We start from the raw sequence: 18,750 nt of genomic DNA, 5'->3' as shown, positions 1-18,750 counted from the left end.
AGTTCCCTTAAAAATGAAAAACAGAGCTGCCATATTATCCAGCAATCCCAGTTCTGGGTATATTTCCAGTAAAAATGAAAAACCCAATTTGAAAAGATACATGCACTCCCTTTTTCATAGCAGCACTATTTATTACATCCAAGATGTGAGAACACCCCAAATGCTTATGAACAGAAAATTCGCTTAAGATGATGTCATATACATACATATATATAAATATGCACACACACAATGAAGTCTCACTCAGCTATAAAAAAGAATGCAATATTGCCATTTGCAGCAACATGGCTGGATGTAGAGAATATTATACTTAGAGAAGTGCGATGTAGAAAGACAAATACCATGTGATAACATTAATATCAAGAATCTGAAAAGTAATGCAAATGAATAAATATACAAAATAGAAATAGAGTCACAGGAAGTAAACTTATAATTACCAAAGTGGAGAGAGAGGGAGGGATAAATTGGGAGCATGAAGAGAGAGAAAACACCACATTTGTAGGTTTGCACCGAGTATGTGTGTTTATTTCAGCAAAAACATATTCTGTAACCTGCACTTTACACTTAATACCATTTTATGGTTGTTTTTTCAGTATTATAGTAATATAACTTTTATTAAATATATTCATGCTGCTTTATAATACAGAACTACTATTATTTATTAAGTTGTTGCCCTCTTGATGAACATAAAGACTGTTGCCTCGTTTTTGCTACTAGTTGTATTGGTGTAGCATAACTTTGCAAATATTGTGTGGATCACAACAAACTGGAAAATTCTTAAAGAGATGGAAATACTAGAGCACCATACCTGCCTCCTGACAAATCTGTATGCAGGTCAAGAAGCAACAGTTAGAACTGGACATGGAACAACAGACTGGTTCCAGAGTGGGAAAGGAGTACGTCAAGGCTATATATTGTCACCCTGCTTGTTTAACTTCTATGCAGAGTACATCATGAGAAATGCTGGGCTGGATGAAGCACAAGCTGGAATCCAGATTGCCGAGAGAAATATCAATAACCTCAGATATGCAGATGACACCACCCTTATGGCAGAAAGCAAAGAGGAACTAAGGAGCCTGTTGATGAAGGTGAAAGAGGAGAGTGAAAAAGTTGGCTTAAAGCTCAACATTCAGAAAACTAAAATCATGGCATCCCGTCCCATCACTTCATGGCAAATAGATGGGGAAACAGTGGGAACAGTGAGAGACTTTATTTTTTGGGCTCCAAAATCACTGCAGATGGTGATTGCAGCCATGAAATTAAAAAACGCTTACTCCTTGGAAGAAAGTTATGACCGAGCCAGACAGCATATTAAAAAGCAGAGGCATTACTTTTCCAACAAAGGTCTATCTAGTCAAAGCTATGGTTTTTCCAGTAGTCATGTATGGATGTGAGAGTTTGACTATAAAGAAAGCTGAGCGCTGAAGAATTGATGCCTTTGAACTGTCGTGTTGGAGAAGACTCTTGAGAGTCCCTTGGTCTACAGGGAAATCAAACCAGTCAATCCTAAAGGAGATAAGTCCTGAATGTTCATTGGAAGGACTGATGTTGAAGCTGAAACTCCAATACTTTGGCCACTAGATGCAAAGAACTGACTCCTTCGAAAAGACCCTGATGCTGGGAAAGATTGAGGGCAGGAGGAGAAGGGGACGACAGAGGGTGAGATGGTTGGATGGCATCACCAACTCGATGGATATGAGTTTGAGCAAGCTCTGGGAGTTGGTGACGGATGGGGAAGCCTGGCATGCTGCAGTCCATGGGGTCTCAGAGTCGGACATGACTGTGTTATGGAACTGAATTTTGCAGTTTTGATTTTCTTGCTATGAGATGAATTTAAAATGTGAGATTGTAGGTCAAGAGAATGTGAATTTCAGCTTAATTTTCTTTTGAAGATATGTAACAGTTTACATTCCTTTTTTTTTTAAACAAAAATAAGTTATAGAATATAGGAATTACTATAAAACATGAAATATGGAAATTACTATAAAACATAAAATGAAAAGTTACCCATAAATCTGTGACCAAAATGTAATCAATGTGATCGAATTACAGCATAATTTTCCAATTATTTTGTCTCATTATCTACTTTTTTCCAATTCTTTGCATCAGTTGTGTTATAAGCAGGTAAAGTTTATTTTTACCTCTTGAGGGAGATTTTGTAGTTATTTTAAGTTAATAATTTATAGTATTTGTTTTTAAGTCCTTCAGTTTTAAATGTAGGCTTGCCTTTGTTTTTCCTACTGCTTTTTCTTGGAGAGAACAGCTGAAAACTTCCAATAAAATTCATAATACAATCTGGAAATTACAGTTGTAAAAGGCAAGGAAAAATAGCTGTGAATTAAGACTGAAAAGGCTTAAATTCTGAATGTCGCTTCTACTTGATTAGTCATGGAATTTTGGTGAAGTTACTTGACCTCTGAGAACCTCAGTTTCTTCCACTGTTTCCAAGTGTGGAAAATGATGACTTAGTATTTTGAGAGTTATTTACTTGGAAGTGAAGAAAAAGAAGCAAAGATAACAAATGATTTGTTGATAAATGGTCTTGCTCTATGTTTTAGAACCAGAAATAATATCAAAATTTTTCAGGCTCAGTAATAAGGAGTTCGTTCCTTTATGTTCCCTTGCAAATCATTCCTGATCACCTCTAGAGGCAGTTCTTACTCAGATTTCTGTCACCATCGATTAGTTTTGCCTGTTTTTGAAGTTCATGTGAATGGATTCATATGGCATATAGTCTTTCGTGTCTGATTTCTTTCTCTCAATGGCATGTTTGTAGTTCATCCATGTTATAGCAGAGCACTATAAAGGTAAGCTATGTAATATGTAGTGCTTTTAACATTAGTCTTGTTTTAAAATATTTGGATAGGTTGATTGGTTCTAAGTAAAAAGTAATTTTCAGACCAATATGTATAGCACCATGCCATCTTTAAGAAACCGGTATGTGTACTTGCATTCATGGATGTATATGTGTGTATTACTGATTGATGGATAATAAGTATATATATAGGTGGTTGATAGTTTTTTGTGTGAAAAGTTTTCTTCATATGAAACAAGTGCCAGTTGTTACTTGTTGGGCAAGTGTAGGACATGGGTGAGATGGAGGATGCAGTATGTTAGGCCTACTTCTTTATAAACTTAAAAAAGCCTTGTAATTATGGGAGAGTTTTGCCTTTCCATTTTTTTTTAAAATTATTTTTTAAATGGGGAGAGGATAAAACATCACCCTACCGATTACATAGAAACTTGAACTATTCTCATTTCCCTTACTCTCCTCCTTATGTCATTCTGCTGTTTCCTGAGAGTTCTAATTTTGGGGGTAACATTTCCTTTAATTTAGCTCTTAGCAGTTTAAGAATCATTCTTAAACTCCCATAAAGAAGACTAGTATGCCCTTTGTGGTTTTTCTTGTGTGTTGTCTGTGTGTGTGTGTGTGTGTGTGTGTATGTGTTCATGTGTAGATTGCTGGCTATTTGTCTTTTATAATTAACCCTCTTTCCCGAGACCCATTTAAGGGCTCTCTTAAAAGTTCTAGTAATTATTTACTAAGTATAGTACTTAGTGAGATGTGAGATATGATCTGTTTAGCTTGATGACAAACTTTTCCATAAAGATTGATCATTTTTTGTAACTGAGGAAAATTTCCAGTGTTTATATTTGATTGTTGAAAAATATAAACAGAAGTACAATTAATTTTGGGTATAGATTAAACCTCTGTGGAGTCAGGGAAATCAGCTTGAAATAAATGTATATCATACCTTGCTGTCTCTTAGTCACTCTATTTCATAATCAAATCCATGCATATTAATATCATGTAATATCATAGTAAATAACAGAATAATTATAAAATATTAACCCTTTAACAGATTGATTGCTAGCAAAAGAGGAATTATATTTTTTAAATTTAATTTTTATTTTATTTTGAAGTGTAGTTGATTTACAATGTTACGTTAATTTCAGGTGTACAGCAAAGTGATTCAGTTATACATATAGCCATTGTTTTTCAGATTCTTTTAAAACGATTTTATTGCTATGCTGTGGTTGCCAGTCTCCAAAGATAGCCATGAGCTATCCTCAGTTTCATTCTGTAGGTTCATCCCCTTAAGTTCAGCCTAGCCCCGTGATGCCTTTAACCAGTTAATTGTGGCAAAAGTGGATACTGTAGACAGCTGAGGCTAAGTAATAAGCTCTGCATTTTATGCCTGCATCACTTAGAGTATTTGCTTTGGGTGAAGTCAGCTATTACGTCAAAAGTCTGGTGTCCATGAGACTGTCTTGTTGTGAAGAAGTCCAAGGTAGCCAACTGGAGTCAGTAATGTAGGGAAAGAGATGCCTGCCTCGTCCCCAGTTGTTTTAGTTGTTTTGACCGAGGTGTCTGACACACGAGTGATGAAACCATCTGCATCACTAGCTCAGTAGAGTCTTCAGATGATTCCAGTCCCAGCCACCATATGACTCCAGCTGCATGAGAGCGACACAAGCGAGGTCCACCCAGATGAGTCCAGAACATCCGCAGAAATGTATGAGATGAAAATAGATTGTTGGTTTAAGCCACTGAGTTTTGGAATAGTTCCACAGCCATGAATAACTGGAACAGATGCTGTTAACTGAAATTTGTTTTAAATGTATTTTATTGTGGACATTAAAGGCCAAGATATTTTACTCACTCTCATCATATGACACTTTTCTTGATGACAGTATTTTGGGCCAAGAGGTAGTGATGTAAATGTTTGAGATAGAATTGCTAAAAAAGAATTATTGTGTGGTTCAGAACCAAAATTCAGCTGGATCTAGCCTGGAGCATTTAAGGCTACTAGGAAGCTTTAAAGAGCTATGAATCACACCTCAGGGACCCATCACTAATATTGGGATCCAGGTTGAATTCCAAGTATTTCCTATTTATAGTTTCAGAAAAGAATAAGACGTGAGATAATTTACTATAAAGCAATCTAATTAAATAATTAGAAACCTTTACACTTTCCCCACATTTGCTTTCTCTTTTCCTACTTTATTCATTTTTTAAAAAATACTACTTGTTAATATACTTGACACGTATATGTTTAAGGTGTACAGCATATTGAATTAATGTGTTTGTGTATTGCAGTATGACTGCCATTGTGATGTTATCTAGTACCTGTGTCACCAGAACTCATAGAAACAGTAAAATGGTGGTTAGTTGGGAAGTGGGAGGGATGCCGTTTAAGGGTACAAACTTGAAACCAGTAGATTAATAAGTCCTGGAGAGCCAGTGTACAGGGTAGTGGCTCTAGACAACAATATTGTATTGCAAACATTGAACTTGGTAGGAGAGTAGATCTTATCAGGCACAGTGTTTTATATGTATATAGAAATACCCGTCAGCCTCAAGCCAGCCTGATTTATAAAACTGGGGCAGTTTTCAAGCCTTTGCTGTTATTTTTCCTTCCAGTTTTTTTGAGGTATAACTGATGTATAGCATAGTATGTTTAAGGTTTAGAGCATAATGATTTGACTTACATACATCATGATATGATTGCCACCGTAAGTTTACTGAACATCCATCGTCTCAAGTAGATGCAAGATAAAGGGAAAGAGATTCTTTCATTGTGATGAGAACTCTTTAACTCTGTTCCTACATTAGATCCTATTTTTGTGGCTCAGCTAAACTAGGATAGTACTTAATAAAGTTAGGTTTCATGTTCAAGGGTTTAATTTGTATCAGACTAACGTAGTTTTTAACGTCCTGTTATACCTTACAGATATAAGAAAACGTGAGTTCCTTCATGTCAGAGACTGCTAGTGTTCCTTGATTGCTAACTCTCTGACCTCAAGTTCACTGAAGATTAGTATATTAGGCATAATGCATTCAAGCTCATTTTCTAAGTTATCTTTCATGTTTTGTCAACTGCCAGGTGGACTTGGAGCAGTTTGGGGGAAATGTGGTTAAAGTAGTCATAATTATCAACTGCTTGAAGTGCTTACTTGGTATTTTAAAGAATATGAGTAAGGTCACATTTAATTTTGTTAGGAGCCTTCTCCTGATTGCAAAATGATCATGTTTTATATTTTCATTTATTTCCCCTGCCACCTGTAGGTTGATGTACTTTCATATCATATTTAAGAAGTAGATATTTGTTCACAGTCTAATATTAAAACAGCATGTAACTTTTGATAGTTAAATGTCAAATGTAATTTTAGACACAAATAACTTGCATTGGCAAATTCATCTTATATGCATATGAATTGAAAAGTAGAATTATAAGTATAAAAATATAGAACTGAGAAGTGTTTAAAGATATAGTGATTATGATTTGTAAATATAATTTCCAAGGCATTCAATTGCATTAACTTCCAAAAACTGAAACGAATTTGAAAATATTTTCACATTTTGCAGTTAATAGACCCATTTATAGATTATTGGTTATGTTTAAAACTAAAAAACAAATTCCACTTTTCTGTAGCCTTTCTAAGAAAAACTTAATAAGTAGGTGTATCTTTAAAAATGACACAATCCACCAGTTATTTGGTAAGACTAGCATAATCATAAATTTCCTATCCATGCTTTTTCCAAAAATACTAACCCATATTGTTCTCCCTGGACCTGTTGTAGGGATGACTAATCCGACTGCTGAGGTTTCCCTTTATGTGTTTGATGGAACACTTGGCTTGCTGGCCTACAGCTGTGTGTTTATGCGCAGTGCACACCTGCAGGGGCCTGACAAATAGCTGTAGTGTGCAGAGGACACAAAATTACCCTGGCAGTGCTGCAAATAAGGAAGTTTCTGTTTTGAAGTCCATATGTGTGTGTGCTTGAGATGCCAGCTGGGGTATTTATGTTCCACACACAGATGTAAAACTGCCAACTGATTTTATACTGAATAAAGTTTAATCTTTTTATACGTACTTTGTGTCAAAGTTATGAAGTGGTACATAAGAATGTTCTCACGACTTAAGTCTTTTAAAATAAAAGGTGCTATTAAAAATATGAACTCATGACATGATTAGGAAAGAGGATAGTGACATAGATTGTGTATCTTTGTGTAGAAGAATGTTACTATTGCTATATCATTATATATATAAATAAGGCTTGATTTATTATCATCATTGATTTGTGTCTTTTGTGGCTAGAGTTAGTCAGGTCTGTGTTTAATCTAATTTATGAATACTGAAATGTGATGACCAAATTTATGCAGTTACTTGAAGTCTTTGGTCTTTCTATTTCTTCACTATCCTTAAATTTTAACAAGTTGAAATGATTGTGTATTTTGGGTGGCATTCTGACCAGTGTATTTAAATTTTTTTCCGAAACAAACAAGCAAACAAAACCAACAGTATTTACAGGGATTTCCAACCCTATGGAAATTTAAACTCCAATGTAAAAGTAGTGGAAAAGCCAGTTATTGAGAAGAATCTTTGAGAGAGGCTTTTTAAAGAACATGTCCCCTCTAACAAAATGAAGAAATCCATTTTATTTAATGTGTCCACCCTAAACAAGAATAATGATTTTATAGTTGGAAAATTGATCTTTAATATTTACAAATTAACATTCTTATATTTTTATTTAACTGCAGAATTATTTTAGATTTGAAATCATTTTAGATTAGTGTTTGCTGGAGTCATTTTCTCTAAGAACTTTCATAGCTTACCAGCTAATAATTTTTTTCAAAGTTTGGTTTCTAGTATTAATGGACTCTTTTATTTTTCTCAAATGAACAATTTTCAAATTATTGATTTTTACTATATTTAATTATGTCTATAAATTAAGAAGTTTTAGATGTTGCCCGAAAACTGGTCATCTGAATGGTTATGTATGTTTTTGCTTTGCCTGTGATCTATGAATAGTTTTATCTTGAATGTGACCTGTACTGGCTTATAACTGTTTGCAAATGGAGGAAAGGAGTTTAAATGCTTATCCAAAATCATATTAATTTTAATTAGAGAAATGTGATGATGCTCTAAAAATGTTAGCCCATAATCTTCTATCCAGCTTTGCATTTGAAACATACTAAATGTGTGTTTTACATTTGTACATTGAAGTATAGTGATACTAATTGATTCTTCATTAATTGGTATAGTTTATGTTTGTTCTGACTCTGTAGAACTGCCTATCAGACAGTGCCATATTTGATTATATTTGTGCTCATGTGTTGTATGTCTTTTTAATTATTCATTGTTATTGATATCATCAAATCATTAATATTTAAAATAATGCCTTTTTATTTAAGTAACACCTTAGTAGGCATTATTTCTTTTTCTTCAGTAGTAGGCATAAGTTTGTCATAAAAGGACATGCATTTGCTATTTGTGGCATGATTTTACTTGAACTTTGGATTTCAGGAAATATGACAAGGGTCTGAGCTTTTTGCATTATCCCTTACTATTAAAAGCATGAATTTTGATTGAATCAGGCTTCTGAATTCATGAAGACAGCATGATTTGGAAAAAGTTTTATATAATGAGACAGAAAGGTGAGAATAGAAATCACATCTACTAATGGCTAACCTGTGGGATAGAATGGTTCTGACAAAATGTACAATTAATCACACATCAGAAATATATATCAGGAGACAGAAAGTCTGCCCCTCCACCCAAAAATTAAAAAGGCAAAACAGGAAGGCAGTATGGTACAGTTGAATGAGCTATTGATCAGGAGATAGACAGTCCCTAGCTTTGTTGCTCACAGTTATGTGACATGAGGCTGGTTTCCTGGAACTTTACTTTTTCTACCAGAGAAAGGGAATATCTGGTTTAATAAGGTTGATGTGAGTGTTAATAAGGTAATAGTTGTAAATCTTCCTATGCTTAGGATGTGGAGCCTGTAGTAGGTATTCAATAAATGCTTGCCTTTTTTTTTTTTTTAGTAGCTATAGTAGTAGCAATTTGAAATAAGTAGGAAATAAGAGGTGTTTGTAAAATTAACTCAGAAAAGGATAGAAATGGGAAGGATTGATTGTCACCTTATATGTTTTCTTAATATTTTAAAGGACCAAACCTCCAATTTGTATAGCTAAAAGACCAAACCTTTTATTACTCATTTGAGAGATTATGTTCCATACATCGCTTGGTTATTTAGTGCCAGGGCCAACTTCTTTTTAGTAGGGTATCACTTCAAACACGGTTGCCGCCACTGCAGGTTGCAAGCACATGATTGAAGGCTTCTAGTTCTCAGCTCATGCCCAGATGTCTTTCAATAACTATAGCCAGTAATTTCTTCAAATTGCTCACTTTATCAGCAGCACATGTCATCAATCCTGAAGTGGTTGCTCAAGTCAAACTGCAGAATCTTTAGCCACAGACGCAGCTGCAAACAGGTGAACAGGCAGAAAGTAATTTGTGCAGCTTGGTGGCTGTCAGACGAAAGACAGACAATCTGTGTTTTAAACAGATTGCAGGCCCTGTATGGGCCAGACAAAAGGGAATTCTCCAACTGCAAATAATTCTAAGGTTAACATATTTTCCTTTCTGCCATTAGGTGATTTGTTAAAATTGGAAACAATGAACATTATAAATCTACACAGAAACTGGAGACAAGATGAAAGGGAAAATCAGATCACTAAATAGGTTTACATTTGTCTTTCCAAAGAAATACAACTGGCATTCATATAAGCTATTTTCTCACAAATTAAGCCACGTAATAAAATAATTCTTTGAAACTTACATGATTATAAATGTTTCAAGTTGCATTAAGAATTACTGATATTAAAGAGTGAAATCTGAACCAGTATAGTTTTTATAATAAACATTTTGACTTCTCGAGATAGTTGTTAATTTGTGAATTTTAGAATTTGTTTTTTTAAAATATTAGTGTTTCCTTGAAACTTTCTTAATGTAGATTTTTTAAGTAGCGTATTCCAGATATATCACATTTTCAGCACACGAGGATCTATTTTGGTTACACAAGAAAAATTCTTATAGAGAAAAAAAAATTCAAGGACTTAAATATTTAAAAAAGTTATCCTCACATTGAAGCTGAAGCTCCAATACTTTGGCTACCTGGTGCGAAATGCTGATTGATTGGAAAAGACTCTGATGCTGGTAAAAATTGAAGGCAAGAGGAAAAGGGGGTGACAGGATGAGGTGGTTGGCTGCCTTCACTGACTCGATGGACATGAGTTTGAGCAAACTCAGGAAGATAGTGATGGACGGAGAAGCCTGGCATGCTGCAGTTCATGGGGTCAGAAAGAGTCAGACAATACTTACCAACTGAAGAACAATAACGACAATCCTTCCATTTTCCTGGGAGTTACTAGAACATGACTATGAAAGATCTGAATGTGTCTGTAAGATAGCTGTGTTTTAGAAGATTGTTCCACAACAATATTAAGAGTATTCATCATTTTGGCCATGTGTCTCTAAATTGATAAACTGTGTTTTGTGTGTGTGTGTGCGCGCGTACACGCGCTCAGTCATGTCCTACTCTGTGACCACATGGACTGTAGGCTGCCAGATGCCTCTGTCCATAGCATTCTCCAGGCAAGAATACTGGAGTGGGTAGCCATTCCCTTCTTCAGGAGATCTTCCTGACCCAGGAATTGAACCCACATCTACTGCATTGCAGGTGGTTTCTTTTCTGTCTGAGCCACCAGGGAAGCCCTTCTCAGTATTAGATCCTATGAGTGCTTGCTTAACAGGAAGAACTATATTACATTGGGTTAATGAGTAGTTCATCATGGAAAACTGATAAAGACACTATCACACAGTCATCTTTATGTATTTAAAACATACATGTGTGCCATGGTGTTTGTAGCACATAAGAAGTAAATGATTAGTTCTTTGTCATTATGTACCAGAACTCATGTTTGTGATATACAGAATAACTATAAATGAATGTGACTTATCTATTATTATTCTCCACGTTCTCTCATTTCATTGTGTTTTCTCTCATTTCACTATCCCTTTAGTGTTGTAAGTGTTTTTAATGGATGGTGAACATTTGTAACGTAGTGTTTTAGAATGTAATCTTCACTGTCAAACTGGATTCAAGTCCCAGTTTGGTTATGTTATGTGACCTTGGACTAGTTACTTAGCCTCTTAAATACTCAGTTTTTCAGTGATGACACTACTATTAGTCTAACTCATGTTCTTTTTGTATTATTTTAGAAAAAATAATATAAAGCATTGTGCATGTTGTCTTGCACATATTTAAAGGTTCAATAAAACTTAGCTATTTTCTGCTACATCTTGAGGAGAGGAAGACTGTTGGTTTGTTTGTTTGTTTTGAGTGTTTGTCTTGCTGTTAGCTGCTTGCTAGGCATTTGCCACCTTTCCTTCAACACTAAGAACTCAATAGCTAATCAGAATGAATATATTATTAGTTCTGTAAGTTTCAATCTACTTTGCTGATTTTCTCTAGTGGTAACAGTCCTTCCTTGCCAAGTACCTTGACTTAGGAATTAGAACAATTTTGATTTATATTTTGAGTATGGACAAAATGAAGGGATATATGTATTTTAGTCTTTCTTATTTCTGTTTACCTGAAACTAGTAACTTTTTATTTATTTTTATTAAAGTATAATTGCACAATATTATATGTTACAGGTGTACAATGTAGTAATTCACAATTTAAAAAGATTATATTTCATATATAGTTACATTGGTGCTGTATCTCTCATGTTGTCAATATAGCCTTGTAGCTTATTTTATATATAACTTGATCATGGTTATTTTTTGAATATCTTTCATTTTTTTTCAGCTTTATTGTGGTATAATTGACAAAATTGAAAGACTTGGTGTATTGTATGTTTGAGAGTTGTGATGATTTGATATAAATTTACATTGTAAAAGGATGAACATACATATCACGTTGCACATGTTTACACACATGCACACATGTAAGTATTTAATGAGGACATATATATTCTACTCTCTTAGCAAATTTCAGTTATTCAATAGTGTTATCAACTGTAGTTACTGTATTGTAGATTAGATCCTGAGATTTTATTCATCTTGTAGCTGAAAGTTTGTACCCCTTTATAAACTTCTACATATTTTTCCCACTCTTCAGCCCCTGGCAGCCAATTTTTAGTCTATTAGTTTGGCTTTTTTTTTTTTTTTTTAAGATTCCACATATAAGTGATAATACATAGTATTTCTCTTGGCCTATCTGGCTTATTTCTCTGAACATAATTCTTTCAAGGTCCATTCATGTTACTGCAAACATCAGGATTTCCTTTCTGATGGCTGAATGATAATTTCATTATACACACACACACACCATGCCTCTTTATCCATTCATCAGTTGATGGACACCTATTGTTTTAATGTCTTGATTATTGTGAATAATGCTTCAGTGGACATGGGAATGCAGAGGTCTCTTTGATTAAAACATACTGATTTTTAATGCCAGGTTATTTGTGAGTATAAGCCTCATGATCTCTATAGGCTGGCAGCCCCCGTTGTTCCTCTCTGTTCTTAGGTCAAAAATTGATGGGTACAAGAACACAGATCTTTCAGTCTTGTATGTTTCTCTTATCAAAACTTTGTCCCCAGAACAGTAGCTGAAACTTCTAAAATAAACTGTTTTGCAGGCTGCACCAGACCTATTACTATGGAGTTCTCTGAGGTTGGAGTTAGATCTTGGTCATTAAAAAACAAAAACCTTTTTATGTCAATCTAATACAGATGGAAGGATTGGGAACAACTGCTCAGAACAGATATTGGCAAAGTATAACCCACAGGCCAAACCTAGCCCTCTGCCTATTTTTCACTGGTACACATGGGGGTGGTTTAGTTCTTTTCTTAGTTTTTGTCTGTGGCTCTATCCTGCTACAATAACAAGTGTTGAGTAAGTGCAACAGAGACCTTATTGCTCACAAAGGCTAAAATATTTACTATGTGGCCCTTTATAGAAAAAGTTTGCCAAATCTCGCTTCAGGTTTGAGCCTGATTATCACAGCTTTGCCAGTTTCCTAGACTTCATGTTACTTACTTGAGGTAATTGGTGAATTGGCCAGTTTTTTAAATTATCTTTTCATTTCTTGCCTAATAGATTGTGAGCTATTGGAGGGTAGGTAACATATTTTATAGGCTTTGAATACCTCTACACTTACTATGGTTAATTTTGCATATTTGAGACTAAGTTAATGTTCTTTAATTGATGCTATTGGCCTTAGGTTATTGCATGAGTGTACCAGCAAGGGGCAGTGAGGAGCTTTTGCCTTGGACAGTTTCAATTCTTTATTTTTTACTTATTTATCTGTAATACTGCAACATGTTAAAACAGATTTGATAGTAGTTTACAATATTACCAAGCCATAATCTTACAATTATTGCACATTTCCGCAATTTTTCCATTTCTGTAATTCCCTTCAGTCTTCATTACTCTTTTTATCCATTGTACTTGAGTTTTAAATCTATCTCAGCTATAAAATGACTTCACCAGTGGCTCAGGGGTAAAGAATCCTATCTCTGGGTCTGGAAGATCCCTTGGAGAAGGAAATAGCAACCCACCCCAGTATTCTTGCCTGGGAAAGCCCATGGACAGAGGAGCCTGGTGGACTGCAGTTAATGGAGTTGCAAAAGAGTCAGATGCAATTTAGTGACTAAACAATAACAGCTACTAAATAGTATATGACATTTTTATCCTTGTTGCTCTTTTTAAAATTTGCCTTCATTCATTGTCAGCAAATTTCGACAATGATTGGGATATGTATGTCTTGAAAATGCTTTGGGGTCTGGCAGATATGCAAGTGATTCAGTTTTAATAACAGTTTAGCCCTACTTCCAGGCCTTTAATGGGTCAAAATTAACTTAAGTTTTTAGTGTGGTTATAGTAATTTTAAAATTGTAGGTTGCTCATGGGAAAAAAAAAAACCAGGAAGACATCCCATATAGGCTCCTGTTTTATTCCCCTGGATTGATGTATTCAACTAGTTTTCAGCTGTTACTTCACAAACTTTGTTCAAGTTTTGTGTCTCACCATTTGTATTCCAAATACAGTCAATTCACATACATGTATTATGTATTTATTAAGAAAGTAAGATCACCATCTTAAAAAGATTTTTTCATTTGAGTTGTTGAATTAAGTGAGTATGTTATTTAGGGCAGGAAAAAAAAAAAAGCACTCAGGCAGGTTGCTGACTGCAGTCCAAATGGCTGATCAGAGAGTCTTTATATGCATTGGTAATGTGTTGTGCAATATAAGCTGAAATATATTCCACAAGGGAGGAAAACGGAATAGGTTACATACGCTGTTCCTAAGTGCAATGAATGTAAAACTCCATTACTCACTTTAGGCAGGTGCTTTTTATATGAGGCTTTAAAGAAATATAAAACTGCTGGTGAAATGATTGGTTTGTACAGACACCACTTAGCTTCTAGTGCTTTGACCAGATAAAGAGGCTCAAAGTATTCTTGCAAACATTTCTTGAATGAATCAGGGAGTGAAGGTTAATATTCTCTTGGTGTAATAACCTGTCAGAAGCATTACATAGTATGTGAAATTTTTCTCTGACTTGCTTATGAAAACTTACTTTCAGGGACACATTGGAATAGTTCTCTAGTTTTCCTTTTTATCTAGTTAATGATAAAGAAATACCACTTAACAAACTTAGTTTTAAAGATAGGTGTATTTAAAAGTATTTTCAAAGAATTTCTTAAGTAATATTTCACTGTATTTTTAATGTTCCTTCTTCAAGAATTATAGACTTGTATATGCATTAAAATTTGATAAACCTTTGGAATATAAAATAACTATTTTTAGGATAGTTCTACAACAAACTGATAAACATCATGAGTGATTAAAAAGTATATTGATTAGTCTGTAAAGATTTCTAGGGATCCCACCTACACATACAAATGCTTATGTTTCTCTTAACTTGTACTCTTAGAATAAGCACCTGTTAATAGTTTAAACACCGAACATTCTTCCACAAATGAATTTTCATAAACATGAAGTAAAAGGGAGATGGAAAAGATAATAAATAGGTATTTTTCAAACTTCCTTTTAATTTTAAATATGTGAGCCAGTGGGTTTTCTTTTTCTTTTGATTGACTTTTCTCTCCTCTCTTTCTCTGTATTACTGAAGTGAAATTCATATAATACACAATTAACAATTTTAAAGTATATAGTTCAGTGGTATTTAGTGTCTCTAAAATGTGGTGACCCTTTTCATCACTCTCTCAAAACAATCACTTCACAGTCTCTGCTTTGCCTCATTCCATGATAATCTCTAATCTGCTTTCTGTTTTAATGAATTTGCCTATTATGGACATACCGTGAAAAAGGAATCATATAATATGTGATGTTTATCTATGTTGTTGTGTGTATAATTAGATAAGTCTTATTGCTGCATCATATTCCATGGTATGAGTTTATCACAGTTTGTTTTACCATTTATCTATTGAAGGACATACAAGTCATTTTCAGTTTTTTCCTTTCTCATCTGTACCTCTTATTTTTTTTTCTTGTAATGCTCTAGATAGGACTTCTACCATTATATTGAAAGACAGCAGTGAAAGCTGACATCCTTGGCTTTGTACCAGTCTTTGTGTGAAAGTGTTGAGTTTTGCTATTAAGTAACTTTACTTGTTTTTGTGGATGCTCTTTCTAATGTTAAGAAAGTTCTTTATTCCTATTTCCTTGAAAGTGTTTATCATGAATGGGTGTTGAATTTTGTCAAATGGATTTTTTACATCAGTAGATATTATTATGATTTTTATTGTTTAGCCAGTTACTATGGGGGATAATATTGATATTTCAATATTGAACTAAAAATCCATTCCTGGAATAAATTCCACTTGGTCATGATTATTTATTTATATTTTTTATATATAGTTATATACCCACAAACTTATTGCTGAATTCCATTTTTAATGTTTTGTTGTGTATTTTCACATGTATATTAATGAGGAATAGTTGTATATAGTACTCCTTTTCTTTTTTTTGCAATGTCTTTGTTTAGGAAGCAGGGTAATTCTAACTTCATTAAGTGTTTCCTCCTGTTTTTTATTTTGGAAGAGATTGTTTCGAAGGGACATCAGTTCTTCGTCAAAGATTTGATATAACTTTCCATATGTCCCTGGATTTACCATTTGGTGTTTTTTGTATTTTTCTTGACTTACTGATCTGTATCATCAAAACTATCACATGCTGTATGCAGACTTGTTTGTAGTGTTTCTTCATTAACCTTTTGATGTTTGCAGTCTGTTGTGATACCTTGTTTCATTTCTGATATTGGCAGTTTGTGATCCCTTTTTCTTTTTTTTCCCTTTTGCTAATTTTTTCAATTTCAGTTTTTTAAAAAACAGTTATTTAAAAATCAACTTCATTGATTTCTGCTTTTTTTTTTTTATTATAGCCTTCCTGTGCTTTCAGCTTATCATTCTCTCCTTTTTCTATGTTTTGAGTGAGAGCCTAGATTGTTGACTCAGACTTACTTTTTCCAGTGTGTACATTTGCTGCTATAAAATTTCCTTTCTGCACTGCTTTAGTTGTGTTTCATATATTTTGATATGTCGTATTTTTACTCAGTTCTGTGTATATATTTAATTTTTCCTGAGTGTTCCTCTTTGAATTGTGGAATATTTAGATCAGCTTAATTTCCAAGTAGTTGGAGATTTCCCTATTATTCTTTTCTTATGATTTCTAATTTGAATCACTTGTGGTCAAAGAAGAAACTCTGACTTCAATTCTTTTAAATTCTTTTTATTGAACTTCTTTTATGGCTCAGAATATTACGGTCTATTGTACTGTATATTCTGTAGACACTTGAAAAGAATGCTTCTTCTTTTGTTTTGTAATATCACAGAGAGTTTATTGATTGGTAATATTTTTTTCCATCTTCTGTATCTTTGTTGATATTCTAGTTTTTTCTCTCTGTTGTTAAGGAACTGTCGAAGTGTTCAATTAGAAATGTGGATTTATTTCTCTTTATCAGCTGTGTGCTAAAGTTTTTCAGCTATGTTAGTTTCACATGCATTTAGGATTGCTGTGTATTTTTGGAGTATCTCCTATGTTTTTTTTTTTTTTTTTTTCTCAAGTCTATTGTATCTGATGTTAAACATTCCTGCTGTTTTGTTTTTTTAAAAAAATTGAGATTAAATTCATACACATTAATTCATACACAGTATTTACCATTTAACCAGTTTAAAATTCACAACTTAAAGGTATTTATTATATTCATAAAGTTGTGCAACCATCACCACTGTCTACTTTTAAAACATATTTTATCACCTGAAAAGAAATCCATATCTTTTTATTGATAACTGCCCATTTCATTTAACTCCAGCCCCCAGCAACCACTAATTTATGTGTCCTTATGGATTTAGCTATTCTGAATATTTTCTATGAGTGGAATCATGCAATATGTTACCTTTTGTATCTGACTTCTTTCACTTAGTGTAATGTTTTCAAGGGTCATCCATATCTTGGCATTTATTTTTGACTATTAAGAACAGTGCCGTTATGGGAACATCCTTAGGTAAGCTTTTGGTTGGATGTGTGTTTTCAGTTCTCTTGTGTGCCACCTTGGAGTGGCATTGCTGGACTGTATGTTATCTCTTTAACTTTCTGAGGAATTGCCAAATTGTTTTCCATAGCAGCTGCATCATTTTACATTCCCACCAGCAGTGCAAGTGTGTCAAAAATTTCTCCACTTCCTCACCAGTACTGTTTATTGTCTCTCTTTTTAGCCATCTAATTGTGTGAATTTATGTCTCACTGTGTTCTGTTTTCTTTAGATTAATATTTTGTGATCTACCCTTTTCTATTCTTTTGCTTTCAACTTTCTTAACTCATCTTTGAAGTGAGATTTCGTAGATAGTATATGGTTGGATTGTGTTTAATCCAGTCAACCAATCTTGTCTTTTATTAGCTAGATTTAGACCTTTTACATTTAAGGTAGCTGTTGGTTGATTGGGCTTCTCTGGTGGCTCAGACGGTAAAGCGTCTGCCTGTAGTGTGGGAGACCTGGGTTCGATCCCTGGGTTGGGAAGATCCCCTGGAGAAGGAAATGGCAACCCACTCCAGTACTCTTGCCTGGAAAATTCCATGGACGGAGGAGCCTGGTAGGCCACAGTTAATGGGGTTGCAAAGAGTCGGACAGGAAACTGAGCAACTTCACAGGTCACAGGCATTGGTTGATTAGGCTTTAAGTCTGCCATTTCAGTTTTCAGGTTTCACTTTCTGTTTGATTACTCTATTTCTAATGTCTTTGTTTTCCTGCCTTTTGTTACTTGAATGTTATTTAGAATGCAATTTTGATTTATATGTAGTCATTTTCAGTGTATCTTGTGAAGCGTTTTTGATGGTTGTTTTGGGTTTCCATTTCAACTATGTGACTTACTGTAGTCTACTGGAATTGTCATTTTTCTAGCTCAACTGATGTGTAGAAAGCATACTTACCTTTGTTTCTTAACCCTCTCCTGTTTATAATACAGTTGTCTTCAATATGTCCTCTTTGTATATTGAAAACCACATCAGATATGACTTTTGCTTCAACCTGAAACCTTTTAGAAATCTCAAGGAATGAATAAAAGTCTGTTAATATGTATCCTATTTTTATTTTATTCTTTTTTCCTAATACATCACAGTTTCTGATTTTAAATCCTTTTTGCTTGGAGAACTTCGTTCTTTAAAAAAGGTCTACACGTTAAAAATTTTCCTACTTTCCCTTCATCTGAGAATGTCTCGTTTCCCCCTTCAATCTTGAAGTCTTTTTCAGCAGTTGAGAAATGTTGTGCCACTTCCCACTGTGGTTTCAAGTAAAAAAAAAAAAAATTATTGTCATTTGAGTTGTTTTTCCCCTGTGAGTAAGGTGTCACTTCTCCTTTACT

General features: G+C 34.1%; 1 protein-coding gene across 10 annotated transcripts in view; it reads left to right on the top strand.

Annotated features, from left to right (window-relative positions):
• Positions 1 to 18,750, top strand: part of VPS13B (vacuolar protein sorting 13 homolog B) — a 771,473-nt gene that overhangs the window by 188,418 nt on the left and 564,305 nt on the right. The window contains exon 18 of one of the 10 annotated variants that reach the window (XM_061123683.1): positions 946 to 1,445. The exons of the other annotated variants lie outside the window; for them this stretch is intronic. Coding sequence (XP_060979666.1) covers positions 946 to 1,394 — 449 coding nt within the window. The 3' untranslated portion in view covers positions 1,395 to 1,445. Of the gene's footprint in view, positions 1 to 945; positions 1,446 to 18,750 lie in introns of those variants that run through there. 10 annotated transcript variants of the gene reach the window in all.

Source organism: Dama dama, chromosome 21 (genome assembly GCF_033118175.1).
Source record: "Dama dama isolate Ldn47 chromosome 21, ASM3311817v1, whole genome shotgun sequence".
In the NCBI taxonomy this organism is placed as follows: Eukaryota; Metazoa; Chordata; class Mammalia; order Artiodactyla; family Cervidae; genus Dama; species Dama dama.
Note: the sequence above shows the minus strand (reverse complement) of the source record. Positions and strands in the feature narration are given on the sequence as shown.